The sequence below is a fragment of the Simochromis diagramma genome, unplaced genomic scaffold (assembly GCF_900408965.1).
Source record: "Simochromis diagramma unplaced genomic scaffold, fSimDia1.1 OVJJ01000107.1, whole genome shotgun sequence".
Lineage (NCBI taxonomy): Eukaryota > Metazoa > Chordata > Actinopteri > Cichliformes > Cichlidae > Simochromis > Simochromis diagramma.
The window spans coordinates 2116495-2135939 of NW_024387209.1; the positions used below are offsets into that span (position 1 = coordinate 2116495).

The 19445-nt window shown below is 38.7% G+C and overlaps 1 protein-coding gene across 1 annotated transcript; it reads right to left on the bottom strand.

Moving 5' to 3' along the window:
* Positions 1 to 6438: 6438 nt before the first annotated feature.
* On the bottom strand, positions 6439 to 14398 carry LOC120746183 (ras-related protein ralB-B-like). Its single transcript, XM_040051504.1, has 5 exons — positions 14182 to 14398; positions 9589 to 9754; positions 9292 to 9500; positions 7521 to 7695; positions 6439 to 7434 (listed from the first exon to the last, which is right to left on the bottom strand). Exons 2-5 carry the CDS (start codon positions 9700 to 9702, stop codon positions 7327 to 7329), a joined length of 606 nt encoding a protein of 201 aa, XP_039907438.1. The 5' UTR covers positions 9703 to 9754; positions 14182 to 14398; the 3' UTR covers positions 6439 to 7326.
* Positions 14399 to 19445: the final 5047 nt, after the last annotated feature.

A 19445-nucleotide genomic window follows, 5' to 3' on the forward strand; every position in this document is an offset into this window, starting at 1 on the left:
TTGAGACAGCAGAAATGTTAGCTGGGGCTTTAAAAGTTCAACAATTGTTTCCTGAAGCTGGCACTTTTAGAAATCCAGCCAATATTCACCTTTAAGAAGCTTGAGCTTGTAATGAGGCATTGAAACAGTTGCCATTAATTTGTCTGTCATTTAACTGATTAATCCAACAAGCCCTCAAACCTGAATAAGCCTTTACTAGATTACTGGTTACCCTCTACTTAGGAGTTATCAGTCAATTTTGGGGTGGGCTGCATCTTTACACGGACCTCACCTGTAGAACCTCTTTCAGAGCTGTTTCCTCTGAGTACAGCAAGCACCATGTTTATTATGACTCAGTGGGAACTGATATAAAGATGTATTTTGACTGCAGGACCACATTACCTGTAGATGAACTTGATATGTTCTGACTGTTGGAATAGTTCCTAGGCATCAGAGAACTTTAGAGAAAGTGCAGGAACTTTTCCTACAAACTGGAAACCTTTGGAACAGCTTGGATTGTTTTGATTATATGAACCTACCCCAGCAATTAGGAGCCTTTCGAGGAACTCAGTATGTTTGGACTGTAGTACCTTTTTCTGAAGTTCAAAACTTGGTTTGTTTTGATTGTAGAAACCTACCCCTGGAACTAGGAACCATTAGATGAAAACAGTATGTTAGGACTGTAGGACCTTTTGCTAGGAACTAGAAACCTTTAGAGGAACTTGGTATGTTTTGATTTTAGGAACCTACCCCAGTAACTAGAAACCTTTAGAGGAACCATTTCATTCATTTATCTATTTTTAAATTGTCATAGACAGAGAGGATATCCCTAACGAACATACCGGGTCATATTTAAGATATAAACAGCATGTTCAGCAAAATGTTTTGGCTCTTTTATCAACTCCAAACTCCTCCCTTCTCCGGTTTCAGCATTTTTTTTTCATTCTTTCATTCCATCTTTTCATTATTAGATTCTCTTCCCAAGTCACATTTCACAGGGATTTACAGTACACGGTGTTTGAAATCTTTTGAGCTGCCCAGATTCTGCAATTGTATCTGTATTGATTATATGTTTAGACTTTCTCTCTATCTGCAGCTCAGACTCCAGTCTCAGAGTTTTAAAGCAGAAAGCAGCTCTGCCGGCTCGTCCTGGCGCTGACTCACACAAAGCTTCTATTGTGTCTTTGTTTTCTGGATCTTTGCGCTTTAATGTGTCTCATATCTGAGCCGCAGCCAAAAACACACTACTGTGAAACTCAGTCACACAGAGGGAAAGGAAGTGATTAAAAACTGATGCATGTGCGAGGACGCCTGTCAGTCACAGCTCTGATTTATTTCACCTCTCTCTCCTATTGCTCAGGCTGTTTGATGCTCTTTAAAATTTCTGTTCTTATCTTGTGTTTAACTTAATTTAAAGACAAGACACGAGGAAAAAAAGAAATGATGACAAAGCACAAAGAAAAACAAAAAAGAAAAGGGTGACTTTTGCTCAGATTTAACCCAAAACATTGCCTAGATCTTATCTTTCTATCTAATCTAACCCTGTAAGTGACTCAGAGATGTTTCTGATTGCTTTAAAAAAAATCTGCATGACATATGACAGAGATATTGAAACAGGGATTCTTTTTTTTTTCTATTATGCAACTTTTTTCTTTACATTTAAAATGACTTAAATTAAGTAATTCATTTAATTCAAATCTGTGGATAATATCAAGGTTTTCGTTACTTTTCACCTTCTTAACCCAGATTTAAATGATTTGTGGCTTTGAGCTGTCAAATTAACCTGTCAGATACATGTTATTAACCATTTATAATGATAAGAGTGCATACGACAGGATAAACTGAGGGTTTTCTGTTTTTTTGGCGATGTTTGATGTATGCAGCCTGAAAGAGGCAGCTTCTTAACATAATCTGAAAAGTTTCCTGATGTGTTTATGAAGCCTGGTGGAGCAGAATCTGCAACCTGAGCTGCACGAAATGAGCAGAAACAACAAGACAAATGTTAAATAAACCCCAAAGAAAACAAAAGCGGTCAGGGAGCAGAATGACTAATGATGATGATGAGGAGGAGGAGGAGAGTTTCAGGTTGGACGAGTTCGGCCTTCATTGTTGTTGTGCAACTTTAGTCGGTGTGTGATAAGAGCAGAGATCCAAACTCTTCTGTCAACTATTGTCTTCACCTCATTGCACATCACAACAAGTTCATTTTGTTGGTTATTTAAGAGTTAAGGTAAAAGAGTTTTAAATTAAGATGAATCTTCAACCAAAAACACCACAAAGAAGCGAACAAGGATCAATCCCACGGTGGCAAAAAGTACTTTCACTTTTACAAAACGCAAACTAGAGACACGCTGCTGTCAAAGTACCCAGCTTTTAGACCGAGCCACGATTTTGAGTTGTTACAGCGAGCCGACAGGAAACAGGTCTGACAGCTGGATTTCACCTGTCAGGTGTCACACGTTTACTTTAAAGGTAAAAAATCTCATCACGATCGTATTTTACCTAAATTCCTTCATTCATGCGGTGCTAAACATGTTGAAATCGTAACACATCTAAACATGTTTTACGATTGTAACAAGTCTTTGTGACTTCAAAGACAAAAAACCCCTCACTTTAAGCTTTAACTTGGATTTATTTTGGTCATTTAAGACGAAAAATGTTAAAAGCAGAGACTTTTAAACCCGCTTTTATTTATTTTCAGAAGAAGTGTTACGTCCCAGCTTAAACGCCCCAACATAAGGTGAAGAAATGTTGGTTTGATTTTGAAGGATTTAACTGCCTTAGCAAAAGATAAAAGACCACATGACGAGATCCACACTTTGTCAGGTGTAAAGTAGGTGTTGGAGAGGAGCATAAAGAAATGGGTCCTAAAGAAATGACAGAAAAGCCACTCTTGAGTCATACGGTTCTTCTGCACCTGAAAGAGCAACAGGGACAACATGTTGTAACCCTGGAAAGAAGCCTAAGACACCGAAGCAGGTCATGCTTGAGCATGTCTGAGGGGCACACAGCAAAACCAAGAGTCTCAAACTTCACTAAACATACATGAGGCTCATACAATAGTAACAGTGGTCACCCATTGTCCTGTACCGCAACAAGTCACCATATCAACAAAATTCAGTGATGCTAATGTCCTAGTGGCCAACCACAAAATGTGGAACCATGCCCATTCAATGATCTTCACAAGTGTGACTCAGCGCACACAAAGCACAGTTACTGCCATCACCCAGGCAGCAAGTGGACCAGGAGCAGCATCAGGAGTCGCCAACCTCTCCTAAACACTAAAGATTGTGGTACAAAAACACTCACCTCACTACAAAGCTGTAACTAAAGCCCACTTTAGTTCGGCTGAAGGTCTCCCTGATGAAACCACAAGACCATAACTATCAAATGATCTCAAACTACTCTCAGAATTTCCAACAAAATTCAGTATCAGTGGTTTAACTTTGAGCAAATCTCAACCCAAGACACCTAAAAACAATTAAACTAACTTCACTTACCCAGCCCTCAGTGGTGTACCAGGCTTAAAAACTGAACTTGTGAGCTGTAGTTTATTGTGAAACTCTGAAGTTTACCTCCACCCAAGATAGCCAAACGCAATAAACTAAAACAACAACACAAAAAACACAAACAACTGCTTCAGTGGAGATCAAATGAACCTCAAATAAACTTCTCACCATAAGAGTCCAAAACAACCCGGACGAGCCCCCAGTTATGTTATAACCTCGATCAAAAGCACCATCAAAAATTTAAGACTGATACTAAAGTTTACAGAAATGTTGGTTTAATTCTGAACTATAACCTCAGTAAAAATGACAACCTAGAGAGTCTGAAGGCAACAAACAGTCAGGACAATGAAACGACTCGAAGCTTCAACCTGATTCAAAAGCTGTGGTTGGAGAGAGCTGTAAACATTTTCTTTTCTCTGCTAAATTTTACACTTTTTAAAAATTTATGATTGTATTTTTACTTAGTTTAAAATGTATCTTATAATTATTAACCTACTTTTTGTGTTTTTGGGATGGGGGGGGGGGGGGGGGTAGCATTTTTAAGGGGAAAAAAGATCTGGCTTTAAGCATCTTTAACAAATGTAAACAAAACTTATTTGTTCAAATTCAGTTAAATAAATGTGATAAATGTAATGTTATTTAAACCACATTTATTCCTGATTTTTCCTTCTTCTGAAAACGGAATATCTTTTCTGTATTAGGAATCATCCTCTGATTCCATGTAGTCTTTGCTCAAATGAAGCAAAAATATTGAAATACACAAATTCTTTAAAAATAATTTTATTGCTTATTTTCCTTAATTAAAAATAATATCTAATTAATTTGCACTGGATTTTAAGAGCCATCCTCTGATTTCATGATTTGAAGAATTTACAGAGAAATAATCTTCATTAATGTCCACTTCACTGTTCTTCGAAGAGGCTGGTGTTCTCTGCTGTTTCTAAATGCATCAGTCAGATGTAAAAAAGGTGTAAAACAAGAAGCCTGCACTAAGTGCATGTGACTCTTATGAGTTTAAAAGGTCTGAGCGAGGCTCAGTCAGATCATAAAGTGACTGAAAATCACCAAAATTGTTTATAATTTTAACCTGCTGAAGATTTGAGGACAGAAACGTGGTGACTAAAGGCAGCACTTTAAATAAATGCCTGGGCAGTCACAATATGTCTATTTGCTTTCAACACAAAACAAACACAATTTTTATCCTGAAACCAGAAATCAATCACCAGAAAATCTTTAATATCATGAGGTAGATGGTTGCTGCTTTCTTTTCTTTCACTTTAAGAGCAAAGGGACGTTTAAAGCTGATTTCTGAGCCTTTGTCCACTTTTATTTTCAACACGTGAGACCAGTTGGAATGAAGATGATGCTTTTTTTTCTTTTTCGCTTCAGATTGTTGTGGTGATCAAAAAATGAAGTCAGGGTGCCATCTAGTGGCTGAACATTGAAACTACAGAAGCCAACTGGCTCTCTCACCTCAAGATAAGAGAATAGAAAAAGAATAAAGGTAAGAGAATAGGATAAGATGAAATAGAATAACATCCTATACAACAAGAATAAAATACTATATACAATACAATAAAGTACTATACAAAAAAGAACAAAATACTGTAGAAAACAGAATGAAATGCTTTGTTATAGTAGGAAAAATTGCACTTGGTAATATTGCACATCAGTGAGGCAGTTACAATTGTGTATGGGATGTGTGTGTCTGTCTGCATGTGTGTGGTCATCTGCTGAGACCATATTGTGGAGTCTGACAGCAGTTGGAAGAAAGACCTGCGAAATCTCTCTGTCCCACATCGTGGGTGCCGCAGCCACTGAAGGAGCTGCTCAGTGCTGTCAGAGTCTCCTGCATGGGGTGGCAGACGTTGTCCAACAAGGATGACACCTTAGCCACCATTCTCCTGTCACTCACCACCTCCACTGGGTCCGGAGGGCATCCTAGAACAGAGCTACCACACTGTATGTATACCATGATGCATATAGTGTGGCTTTTTGACAAACTTCCCATATGTGAATCTACAGCTGAGCCGCTCTGTCTTTACTTAAATGACTGTGAGCAATGAAGCAGGTTTAATTTAACTAACAACTATGCGGTGCGCATAGACGCACACCTTTCAGCATTGATGGCGCCTTTCCAGATGTGCAACCTGCCAGTTCCATAAGCACTGATGCACCTTCATAGAGAGATGTAGGCTTTGAACTAAGCGTTAATAACAAGCCTAATGATGCTATCCTCTTCAGTCCAAAGTGTGTCTAAACATTCGATTTGTTTTCTTTGTTCTAATGTGAACAACATATGGGTTTGTGAGCTTTCTAGATCCTTTCATTCTGTTTATACATTCATTTTACACCGTCACAGTTCAGTTTCCCTCAACTCAAGCACTTCAGAACATTATGGAGAATGTAAAAGTCAGTAGTGAGGGCCGTGCAACCTTTCTCCATCATGTCTTCCTCTTCTTTCACTGCACTCACTCTTACCAACAGTTGGGTGTCACTGCTTCAGCCTTGATCACATTAACCACACACTGCCTAGGTTATCTTAAAAACTCAACATCACAGCTTGTCTCTTGTGTTTTCAGGTCCAAATGCTCCTTCAGTTTCCAAAATCAAACAAACACTGAGAGGCAAAACCTGTCCGGACTCATTCAGCTCGAATGAAATGATCGATGTGGTCATTCTCCCCGGTGTTACAATAAAGTTCAACATCAAGGTATCCATGAAAAAGATGATTTAGGAGGTCTAGCTGATTAAGATCACAACGTTTCTATTTATTTTATAGTCTGACTGAACCATTTCTTTAAAAAAAAGAAACAAAGTTGTACAGTTCTGCTTTCATTTTGGACAGAAACAGACTGAAAACTAAGTATCAGTGACTTTTGACAGATGACAGTGTGCTAGATGTGGAGCTGTGATTATGCTAATCTCTTTTTTAATAAAGGAAACACTGTAAATTTGATTATTCGTTTTATTATCACATTAAGAAGAGTTTATCTACAAGCCGACAGCAACAAACACATTCCAGCTTTAATCGAGCTAAATGTGTAATTAATTAGAGTATATGCAGATGATGCAATGATTTAAAGGGCTGATTCCCTTTGAAACTTTGATTATAAATTATGACTTTATTCATAAAGGAAGTGAAAGCTTATTACAAAAGGAGTGTCTGGAAGTGGTATAATCAGATATGAGGAATGTCTGATACTGTAATACTGAAAACAGACATACAAAAGAGCTAAATAACGAGAAAAATTAGGTTTTAAAACAAGTGGGAGCACAGACACCAGTTTAAGTAACAAAATTCAGATTTGAGAGAAAGAAAAACACTCTGAAGTGTACGAACCTGTTTGTTCTCCACATAAAAAGACTGTGCTTCCTGTGAACTCCAGTTTTACAAACAATTGACGGACCTGCTTCTGTTATTGAAAAAAAAACAAAAAAAACTTGTGGTCTTCTACATGTGCCATATGTTTGTGGACACAGCTGGCAGTGAGGAGAGTTAAAGTAATCTGATTGTTGTGTAGATAAAGCACGATTTCAATCTGCCCCACAGCCCTCAGATGCTGACACGAGCAGCACGTTAATACCCGACATATAGCAGACGTGTCCACATACTTTGGGCCATTCACAGCTGTGCACAAAGAGTGAGTAGTATCATGTGGAGAACAAGCAGACGCCAAAGAAGAAGAGAAACAAGAGTGTTGTGCTCTGTGTTTGGCAAGTGAGGAGTGAACGTATCGAGTGCATTTGCAGCTGCTCATCTGAAGTTGCTTCAGTCTCTCTCAGAGAAGTTTTCCTTTTCTTTGGTTTTTGGCACATGGTCGCGTTGCCGCTGAGCTCAGAGTAGGCAGCAGTGCTTCTTCTTCTTCTTGCCACTCGGCCCATTTTTGTCTTTGCTCTCAGACATTTTCTTCTTGCGGACCTCCCTCATGAGGTCAAAGAACACCTGCAGACAGATTACATGGATTAACTGTTGGTCAGAGCCTTGTCTCAAAGGTCAGAGCTCTTTGTTTTGTTTCTTTTGTTCTCTACCTTGTCCACATTGGCTCTCGTCTTGGCTGAGGTCTCCACGTATTGGACGCCCCACTCGCTTGCCTTTGCCGTGGCCTCTTCAGCAGAAACCTGCCGCCGATCCTCCAGATCTGACTTGTTCCCCACCAGAAGGAGAGGGATGGCCTCCTCTTCTTTCACCCGCAGGATCTGCTCCCTGAAAATACAAGAGAGATTTTCAAAGTACAGGTCACTCTACATTAATGGTCCTCAAAGTTTCTTTGAGACAAGACTATTAAATATTGATGCCCTCATTAGTCTGTTAAAGTAAATATTCTCATTTTATCAGTGGTAGAAAATGAAGCTGCAGTTCTTAGAATGTCAACAAGAGGCTGGGTCCAACAGTGAGTCAATCTCCACTAGAGATGTGCAGTAACGCACTACAAGTAACACGTTACTTAATCTAATTACTTTTTTCAAGTAACGAGTAATGTAAAAGCTTACTATTGCAAAAAGTAATTAGATTACTGTTACTTTCCTGTAAGCATGCTGCGTTACTGCGTTACTAAACTGTCGTGATTTTGTTTGTGAGAGTGTCTCATGACAATGACGTACGCGTGTGCAACGCCCATGGCAGTGAAAAATCAAACTTCAAATCTGAGCAAGCATGTAGCAAGCCGCCACGGGAATGTGAAAATCACAAACCCCCGGATCCCCCTGCTGTCATGACCGCTGCGGCACCAGGCAACCCCCCACCCTCCCCACTCCTGCTAAACAGGTGACAATAGATTTAAGAGCGACAGGACTTAGTATCGCTGAATCTTTCATTTTATTTATTGTTTGCTGTGTTTTACATGCATCTATTTGAAAGAGTGTAAACACAAAACATTATTTTATTTTATATGCTGGAATATGCAGAAAATGGTTTTAAATGTTAAACAAATGTTTAACATTTAAAAGTCAAACACAGTTGCACATAATTTAATTTTTGCTTGAAGCAATGTGTATAAAGTTAAAAGATTAAAACAAGTTTTAAAGAGAGGCTTTTTCATTTGATTACATTTTATATGATAGATTCTGCAGAAAAAGTAGAATTGAGCTGAAAGGTCTGTTGCTTTATTACGTATTCAGGTTGTGTATCATGTGTTTGAAAAGTAACTAAGTAACTCATTACTTTTGAAAATAAGTAATCAGTAAAGTTACGGGATTACTGTTTTGGAGTCGTAATAAGTAATTAGTAACTAGTAACTAGTTTTTTTTTTTTCAAGTAACTTGACCAACACTGATCTCTACAGATTCCCACGTTAAAATGTCTGAATTTACAACAGAAATAAACATGTTTACAGCATTCTCCAAAAAAAATAAAATAAAAAGCAAGCAAACACTTTTTGTTCTCTAATTTTCCGTCACAACAGCTGTACAGCAGTGATTTCCTCTTTTTTATGACTCACCTGTTTAAACTTGGATCACGACTTAAAGTTTGCCTTTCTAGTTTTTACTGAAAGCTGTCAGCAGTTCTTTACTGTAGCTGCTAGCTGTGTGCTGCGCTTGATCTAAAGTCCAGCCTTTATGGGAAGGAATGGGAGGAATCTGTTGACTTAAAAGCGACCTGTGTGTGGTTCTTTTGAGTTTAACAGCTCAGTTTTCGTGTCAACATGTAAATGTGATTTTTTTTTTTTTCCAGGGCTGAATTTTTAAAAATGTTTTAAACACAGTCATTTTCACTGCCTGGTTGTGTATTACTGTGGAGACGTTACTCCACATAAGTCGATTAAAATGTACCTCTGCTTGTTAAGAAGACTCAGACACTGACCTGAACTCCGACGTTGCTGTGAATGACTCGTGCTCTGTGATGGAGAAGACGAGCAGGAAGCCCTCGCCACTGCGGAAATAGTTATCCCTGATGGCTGCGTAGTCTTCTTGACCCGCCGTGTCCAAAATGTCAATCTGCACGTCCTCGCCGTCCAGCACCACCTTCTTCCTGTAGCTGTCGGCTTTGGTGGGCTCGTAGTCCTCCACGAACTGCGAGCAAAAACAAGGGTCACGTGACTGGGGAGAAGAAACAGCACAGAGGGAAGGGCTGATGGAAAATGTAGTTCTCGAGTCTCACCTCGTCATACATGAACTGCAGGGTTAGGGCTGACTTCCCTACACCGCCGCTGCCCACCATGATCACCTTGTGGAGAACCAGAGAGCTCTGGTTTTTGTTCTTACCAGAGGCCATGACTCTGGTCTAGGTCAGGTGGCTCACAGCTCTGCTCTCGAGTTCTGACGGCCTGTAGAGACCAGCAGAGGTCAGCAGGAAAGGACATGAAAAGACTCACACATTCATTTTGGGACTTACAAAAAACCCCACGTTTGGTTTGGCACAGATTTTTATGCTGGATGCCCTTCCTGACACAACCGTCACAGCGCTTTGCGTCTCCTCCTGAACTTGAATTGGGGATCTCTCATGTGTCAGGCAAACTTGTTAACCTGACACGACACTATAAGCCACTATATGATGTGCACCTTCCTAGATATGCAACTACACGCTGACACAGATGTAAATGCAATGATGATGTTGGCCACTTGTGCAGGCAGCGTCACAGGATCTACATAGGTTCAATGCAGAAGTATAATTAAGGTGTGACGCAGTCTTGAGATTCCTTACCAGGTGATTCAACTACCACTCACTCCTTAGCAACTCATATGATGACAACAGGATGGGTCAACAACTCATAGGACAACCTGCAAGATGACTCCACTGTAGGGTGAACACCTGGAACTCCCAATCAGCTTTTAGAGCAAATGAAACCTCTCAGTGAGATGAAAACCATGTTCAAGAACCTTAAAAACAAAGAAGCCAAGTTCTCTTCAGCACAAATGCCTAAGACTACCAGGAACCTACTATTTCTAAGACCTGGACACGGTGCTTGAATAATTATTTTGGCAAATATTGGGATCATGATTTAATATGATTTAATCGGGAAAGACTTGGCAAAAAGTCAAAAGAAAAGTATATTTTTAATAAAGGGGATTTCCTGGAATCTTCAAATAAAATTCAGATAAAAAAATAAAGAAATTAATCACTGTGAAGTTGTGATTTCAACCTATTAAGGATGGGGAATTAATGAAATGTGTGTAAAGTCAAAAATGGCAAAAATGAAGCATTATTGCTTTAATTACAGTCCTGCTCTACATGTGAATGTTTAAGGCTTCTCCACTGTGACCTGCAGACTGTAATAAATGTATAATAACAGTACAAAGTCATGAATGTGTAGATATGTTGTTGAAGATTGAGCTTAGTTTTAGTTTATACTGTTCATCATCTGTTTTATGACATACTCACTTTAACACTTCCTGCTGTCTTTCTTTTTTTTTTTTTAAAAGCAGTGGCATAAACCAGCATATTTTACTTTGTTATTATCAGAATCATGTGTCTTACAGTTGCTCCAAGGCAGTAACAGTAACAGACTAAACTATTTAAATAATACAATATGTCACGGATTTTACAGATTTAATAAATAGCACTAATATACACAAATCACTCAATTATAAATATCAAGGATTAACAGTGATGATTATAAATAAATATCAAGAATATTGACAAGAATATTACAGAGTAGAAAAGAGCATGTGCAAAAAGGATGTAACTATTGCAGTGTTTACATGTTTGAACATGGAAAGGTTTTGAGGTTTTCCCTTTAAATGCAGGTTGTTACGCAGTGGTTTCACTGGTCTAGCCCACTTTAGGTCAAATTGGGCTGTTTGTGGACCAGGATCTATGGTTAATTTGCCGCCTCTGCTCTAGAGGATTCAGAAAAATTCAAACACACAGCTGAGTTTTTATGCTTTCCTCTGAGATCCAAAGATAAACTGGTACAGAGTGACGCCGTTTTTCTGTTTCATATCCTCAGAGACGGACAGTCTGTGGTTTAAGTCAGCAGTTTGAAGGCTTTACATGTTAGCTTGCTACAAACATGAGGTGTATATTTTCTCAAGGTTAATTTAATGCTTATGCTCTGTTGGTTTTATAAAGATGGTAATGCTTTTATTTTGAAAATTAAAGTCTGGGTGCTTCTGTGTATGCTTAGACACATATGTGATAAATGTACTTCGATCACTATGTGAGCTGAAGCTGCATTTGCACCTAATTTAGTGAAGACTACAGATTTGGTGTGGCGGGGCAGTAATAGTTGAATATTTTGTCATTTGGCTTGTTGTGATTATGGAGCTACGTCTCCTAACAAAGGTTCTTCTAAAAATAAGAACCTTACTGTGAGTAACGAGAGTTTTTCAGGTGCCAAACAAATGAGCAGACAGAGGAAACAACAGGATGCTTTCCATTCTTCAGCTGATTGAGATAATCACATATTTATCTTTCTGAGAGATATTGGCCTTGCTGCGTTCCTCTTGTGCTTCAGTTTACGTTCGAGGCCCTGACACAAAGACGCTATGGTTTGGTAGCAATGAAGACGTTTCAAGAACTCCTCAATAAGAAAAATCTCCTGGTTTGTTCGTGCTACAGTTTTCACAGACATTTTGAACATCGAGGTCCTCGTCTTCGCTCCCCCTGCGTTTTGATTATGAACTCACCAATCAGACTTTTTCCACTTGCGATTGGATGGAGTTAACTTGGCTGTGGATATCAACTGTAATATTACAAATACATCCAATGATAAAAGTTGCTATTTACTAGTAAAACAATAACTGACAACTGGACCAGGTTACTGACAATGTAAAGATGTATTTGCCTCAGTGTTTGTTAAGATCCATTCACACAAAAAGCAACATTGTGCTTCGCTTTGAAGGTGAAGGTCACTGGTAGGGTCAAACAGTTAGGCTGCAATTTTATTTTACAGCGAGATTGCTCAGATCCGTGTGATGTAAACTTTGTCATCAGACAGTTAAGTGTAAGGATCCATGCAGAGGTCCTCGTACATGCCTGTTTTTAGTGACTACGTGGACTCATCTATGAAGACCTTACATTAGAATGCACCAACACATCGGCACTGGGCGATGGACTTCAAGCCATTGGGTCTCCAGGTGTCAGAAATATCAGAGTATAACAGACTAATCTAAATCGATTGAAATGTAAACTGCTGTTAGTCTGCACCTCATACAGCACATGTGAACCCGGCTTTAAATACGTAGTGTCTATTGTTTCACATACTCTCGCTCTTTTTTTGATGCAAAACTCCTGCTCTGGTGAGCAGAAGTGACCCAAGATATCTGCGCATATAGCCAACAACAACATACTCATGGGTTAGTTTTAAGAAATAAAAAATAAAAATCGTTCAGCCCTCATGTCGCTAGATGATATTTCAGGCTTCTCACAAGGCAATCAGTGGTCTCCTTTGCCTTTACTGGTAGCGGCTTGAGTGGACGTGGCTTAACATCGAACAAACGTTCTACTAGACCAGGAAACTCAAACTCATTTTTACAGTAGCCCTTAAGTGTGCCAGCTCAGTGAAACTCGCCTTTTTTGTCAGTTTAAATAAGCTGAAGCACACATTTAATCCCAGAGATATCTTAATTTAAGAAACAAGAAGTGCAATTTCAACAACATGTCTCAGTTTTTCTACATAAAGAAGTGTTGGAATAAATCTGAAATTCTGACATTTAACTGCTTATTTGTAACTTATTTACTCTGGTGGCACATGAATGGCTACAAGGAGGTCTTTATCAGTAGGAAAAGCTGTAAAACCTGTGAAAATACAGGTACAAGTCCAACATTTATGCCCTTCTTCACTTGTTCCAAAAGCTGTTCAGTGGGGCCGATTAGAGCCTTTGCCAGGCCGATTCTAGCCCTCAGTGCCTTATGTTTGACACCCCTATACAAAGCTCTAGTTCTTACAAAGTCTCTGCTGTTAGCCTGCTTCACACTGTGATAGCTTTGTGGTGTTGTAAACACAGAAAAATTGCAGAACTGAACTCAACAGATCGACCGATTGTCACCGATATGCGATCCAAGTTTCTGATTCAGGATTGGACAAATAAGTGATCAACATTTGTAATCACTGACAGCGTTACATCAGCTCTAACATCAGACAGAAAGTAGAGCCCCCTTAAGCACACTGAGGGCTAAAAATCCAGCCCTGAAAGTGTCTGCACTGCTGGAAAGTACTAGGAGGAGAGCAGGGCCAGTTCCTTAGAAGTTCATGGGGAAAGTTCCTGCCGTGGAAAAGGGTCGTTAGCTTCAGGTGTGAGTGATACAGGTCTGTACACCCTGCATGAGTGATAAGTATGGGAGGTATGTGGAAAAACCCTTTCGTCAGTGACCTTTCCAGTTGCTCGACATGCGGGCAGAGATAAGCTGGAGCTGTAAATAAGCTCCGAAATTAGCCATATATTAATAACACGGCTGGCTGAGCTCAAAGAGGAACTATATGTGCTCCTATCAACACTCAACTTCAGCTTCCTCTCTGCTCTAAACAGCTGGAAACGAGTCTCTACAAGACACTAAACAGACACTTCTGCTCTTCCCGATTTCTGCCCCCGGCCCTCAAACGTCATCTCTGATTGGCCTCGGGCGCGGGCAGGCCTGTTGTCATTGGTCGGTCGCGCTGCCACTCACAGCTGCCCGTAAAGCAGCGACAGATAACGATTTCTGTTCCTCCACAGGGGGAAACTGAGCGAGAATCCGCCGTTAAAACGCTGCCCGCGGGGCAGAGGCGGACCGTGCCGGGGTGAACAGCACGGTCGGACTCCACTCACTCACCTGCTGAGGTGTTTTCCTGCCGTTCACTCAGAAATCCGCTTCACGCACAACTTTTACAAGTTCTCCAGCAGAGTGTGCGCCCCACCTTGTACACGGACTCGGCGAAGATCGTCTGTGTTCGCGAGGACGACCCACTCTTTCAGCTAATCGCAGGCGGCCGCTCAGCGCACGCGCAAATGTTACCAGGGCGACTGATGTACCACTTTACCCGCTAAACAAACACCAACACATGTTATTAAGCATCTTTGAAGGTTATACGATTTAAATAAAGTCCACAAAATGTCTGCCCCTGTTACTTCTAGCAGAGAAACCCGGAAACAGACACAGAGTGACACCTCTTACCTTTACCGTCTTGACCTCTGCAGGATGTGACGTCACGGAATTCCCTGTCTTTATTGTTACTGAAAGAAAACAAATATTCATTCAGTAATATTTTTATAGCCCACTTTGCAACTTCATTTTATTTACTACTATATATATATATGTATGTGTATATATATATATATATATCTATATATATATCTATCTATATATATATATATATATATATATATATATCTATATATATATATATATATATATATATATATATATATATATATATATAGGTGTTTTACTCTGATTTATTTTTACATACAAATTTTGAAGCGCTAAATATGGGAATTACATTAAAGCTCTTCCATAAATCTGCTTTAGATCATTTTATTATTTAGTTTTTGTGTTTGTTATTACTTAAATGTCATATATCATATTTAACTTTTTTCAGTCTTTTTTTGTGATTTACTGCCTTTGAGCTACTTTACATTTTTATCTTTATTTATTTTTTTTTAAATTTCATTAATTTTGTTCTACATACAGTTGACTAAAATTTGTGACCTTTGAACTTGAATAGATGGGAAACAGAAATTTAAAAAGGCAAATAAATATGATGACTGTTTTGTTCCCTTCTTAGATCACTGCAGTGAAGTAACTGTGATCCATACAGGAGGGGAACAAATGATGAAATTAGAATAATTTTAAAAATAGAAAAATAAATAAATAAATAAATAAAAATAATCTAGTAATCATAAAGCTGGATAACCTCACACTTTTTTCTTTTGGGACCATGATGTCCATAACTCATGAAAAGAAGCTGCTTTCTTTCAGTTCCCTTCACCTCTGATGAATTTATATTTTATGTTTTTCAAAAAAAAAAAGAAAAAGAAAAAAAGGGAAAGAATGAATCGGTTCTTAAATATCAGTCTCCCAACACCCCCAGACAAACTGATGTGAAGGTCTTTACAGCAGTGTTGAGTTTGTTTCTAAACCAAAAAAAAAAAAGAAGAACAATGAGCAGCCCAGACAGGACTAACAATTCTGACTATTCTGTAAACTAAGAGGACTGTGGCCTGCTTTGCTTCAGGATTTTAGTTTATGCTTATGATACCATCAGACGTCTTCTGCAGAGGAAAAACAGAAAAACAGGAACACAGATTTAAAATCAGTGATCCCGGTTTAAAGTAAAAAAAAGTTTCTGAATTTCTCCTAGTGTGTGCCATGGCCCTCTGCTGGACTGTGAAGGTACTGCAATGATCAATTATTGTAAGTAGAAAGCTACTTTCAGCTGTTCCCTGATTCACAAGGGCCACAATAGGTTTTATGTCGGATGGTCTTCCTGTTTCAGCCCCTTCCAGCGGATTTATGTCTCCTCCCGGCACTGAATCACTACACTATGAGGCCAAAAAATGTAAATCTTAATTCTAACAATATGTTACAAAATAAAACCGAGAGGAATATAACGTTTTAAAAGTCACCTCTTTAAAACTTTTATATGATTTAATGCTGCAGCATGAACTTATAGGATCAGATGAAGTTTTATAGGCTGAGCCAAATGATCACCGATCAATCTTCAGGACCAAAGCAGAATCCGGTTGGTTTAATTCTTATGAGACTCTGTAGGACAAAGTCCTTTGGAGGAGTTATTGAAACACATTTTTTCTCTAAAAATTTCTTTGTTTCTTGGATTAGCTTGGAGACCTGTCCAGGTGTGCTCCATCTTCAGACAGTAACAGCTGAGTTAGACTCCGTTTGGAAAGTAAAGCTGCAACAATTAGAAAAGCAAAATGAAAACACAAAGGAAACAGCTAGATTTTCTCCTGTGTGATGATCTGAGGTTTGGCCAATGTTTGATTTTCACATGTCAAACTGGGCTTCAGTCTAAAGTCTGGTAAGTTTGGCGACTTTAGAAGAACCAGAAGCACAACGAGGAGATCTTTGACTTTCAGTGGAGCAAATTTTCAATCAGTCTGTGAACAAAGAGAATAATTTCCTTCACAGCCTCATGAATTTTATGTTAACTGTTTAACTTTTGTCCCCTTTTCACTTGGATAGATCCCACTTTTTAGGTTTCTGCTGCAAAATTTCAAAATCATACATTTACTTACGTGGAAAGCATGAACATTTTCTTGGGGTGCAAAACTATAGAATTATTGAAAGATTTTATACATGATGTAGTTTCAGTGTTTGGAACAAAGATGGCGCCATTTCATTACTTTCCTCACGCATGACAAGGAGGAGCGGAGATCAGTGACTAAAGTGCCAACCTTTATTGAACTGGTGCTATATGGAGCTCCAAAGTTAAGTAAAACCTGTTTTTAACCTTTTATTTTATCATATTTATGATATATAAAATAGAATACATTTAAGAGTTCGTATTAATTAGAAATTATGATTCATGTGGTCATTACCTGTGAGGATAAAAAGGGAAAAGCAGATTGTGTCTGCTCTTCAGGTTGTTTTGCCTTGTGATAATCACCAGCTGAAAGGTCAAAGGTCACTGAGCCCAGCCCCTCTGCCTATCTCGCTAGTGCTGGCTGTAAAGGGGTGTGACGAGCTCATTTGGTTCTCAGTTTTACTAACAAATGTTGTTGTCCGGACTTCCTGCCGTGTCATTAGGACGAGCTGTTGCGGATCATGTTCCATTTGACTACAAAGAGCGAGGCTCTCCGATTATTTGAATGTTCTTTTAGGGCTTATCGAAATGAGCTTGGCTGAAAATGTAACGCTGTGGTTTGAGCTCCCATGGTGCTTCAGGGCGTTTACGTCAAAGTTTATCCACTTGCAATAACCCCAGGTGTTTATTTTAATACATGTGGCAACATTTGTTTGAATTTCCAAAAGTATGTGGTCACATCTTAGTTTGAAACAATAACACATGAAAAATAAAACCAGCCTTTTTCTATACAGCTGAGAGGAAATATCAGGGTAAGTCAACATTTTTCCATCTATGTTGTTTTTTGCCTGCTGGTCACTGACTCAACTTGAAAATCAACCTGTTTTAAAGAAGCTAAAGGACACAAAACAACAAAGTGTCTGCAAAATCACTTTTATGGACCATTAACATTTAATAAGTTTCTACAGGAGTAAGGCTGCAAAGAAAAGCTTTGATGTACATTAAAAGGTAATCCAGGCTTTATATTATAGCTATGACAGTTGTACGACTGAAATGGTGGTATTTCCATACTTTGGGTCACATTTTTCTATCCAGTTGTAAGGTAATGTTATATAAACTGATTACCATATTACATATCTGTGTTATGTTGTCTTTCTGAAGGCTGAGCATTGATTCAAGTTCAGCTTATAACAAACTTCCTTTGGAAAAAGCCAGATTTAAGGATCTTAAAGGATATAAAACAAAAGCAAAGACTATAAATTTCCTTTTATGCACCAGAAAAACTTTAAAAGTTAGTATGAGAGTATTAAACACAGGCTTCTGCCACTCTTATTAAGATTACAGTTTAATCCAGACTTTATGTTTTGCTGGGTCTTGATGTTTTATGTGATTTTTCCTTGTTTCTCCTCTTCCTTGTACTCATCAGACTGCAAACACCCTCCCCAAAGTTAAAGTGTTTTCCCTGTTTTATTTATTTTAAAGTGTGCTCCTGGATGATTAAACCAAACTGTAGTCGTGTTTTAGCGGAATCTTCTGTGATGTGACGTCTTAAAAGTCCACGTGAGCTGAAGCACTGCAGGACTACAGGATACATAGACAAATAAACAAAAGCATTACAAGTGGTATTAGAAGAGAGAAAAGGGTAACACCGAAGTCCACTGAATGTTCTTACTGTCCACACAACAAGTATTTTACATGTAAACACTTTCATTTTGAGTATTTCCATTTTTTTTACATTACAGAATAAATATTGCAGCTTTTACTCAATCAGTCGTACTGTACATCGAAACTCTACATGAGCATGCAAAAAAAGTTGTGTTTTATCTCTAAATTTAGCAGTGGAATGTTTTCAGAACTGAAATAATATGACTACATGCAATAAATAACATTTGATTACAATGGCGATCGTGGCTCAAGAGTTGGGAGTTCGCCTTGTAACTGGCTTGGACAGTCTCGGTCGTTGTGTCCTTGGGCAACACACTTCACCTGTTGCCTACTGGTGGTGGTCAGAGGGCCCGGTGGCGCCAGTGTCTGGCAGCCTCGCCTCTGTCAGTGCGCCCCAGGGTTGCTGTGGCTATAACGTAGCTTGCCATCACCAGTGTGTGAATGTGTGTGTGAATGGGTGGATGACTGAATGTGTAAAGCGCTTTGGGGTCCATAGGGAAAGCGCTATACAAATACAGGCCATTTACCATTTAAAGTACTCAAGAGGTGGTAATCAATAACGAGAAAATTCTCCAAGTAAATAGATCCTTTTTAAGAAATCCAGCTAAATAATCCATTTGAACATTTATGTTTAAAGTAGTAAATAAATTAGATGAACTCAAGCAGATCAAATACAATTTGTGATGATCATTGAAAATAAATCACTCAAAAAGAGAGAAAGTGACACATGGCGACTGAAACGAAGTACAAAGAAAATAAAAGTTTTGACTATTTAATCCAAATAACTACTTATTTACTAATATGGTCCCTTCTTTAATTAAATTAGGGCATTTAACTTAATTCATTTTGATCTCCAGTTCCTGAAGTTCACTTTCTTATTAATTTATATGTACTTTTTATCTGCATACACAGTTTTAAATACTTGAGAAATGGCAAAGACCACCAATGTGCAACTTTATAACCTTAATTTATTTCAGGTATATTGTGTTTGGACTTTTAGAAGTGTGGCTGTGTAAAGATTTAGATATAATAAGGACACCAGGCCTCCTGCAGTCCCATTCAGTGTAATAAAAACATGTTCCTGCAAATGTGCGGTGTATGGGTCACTGAAGCAGCCCTCACTGTGCCGTATGGGCCACGTGAAAGTGACAAAATACAGACTTTTTTA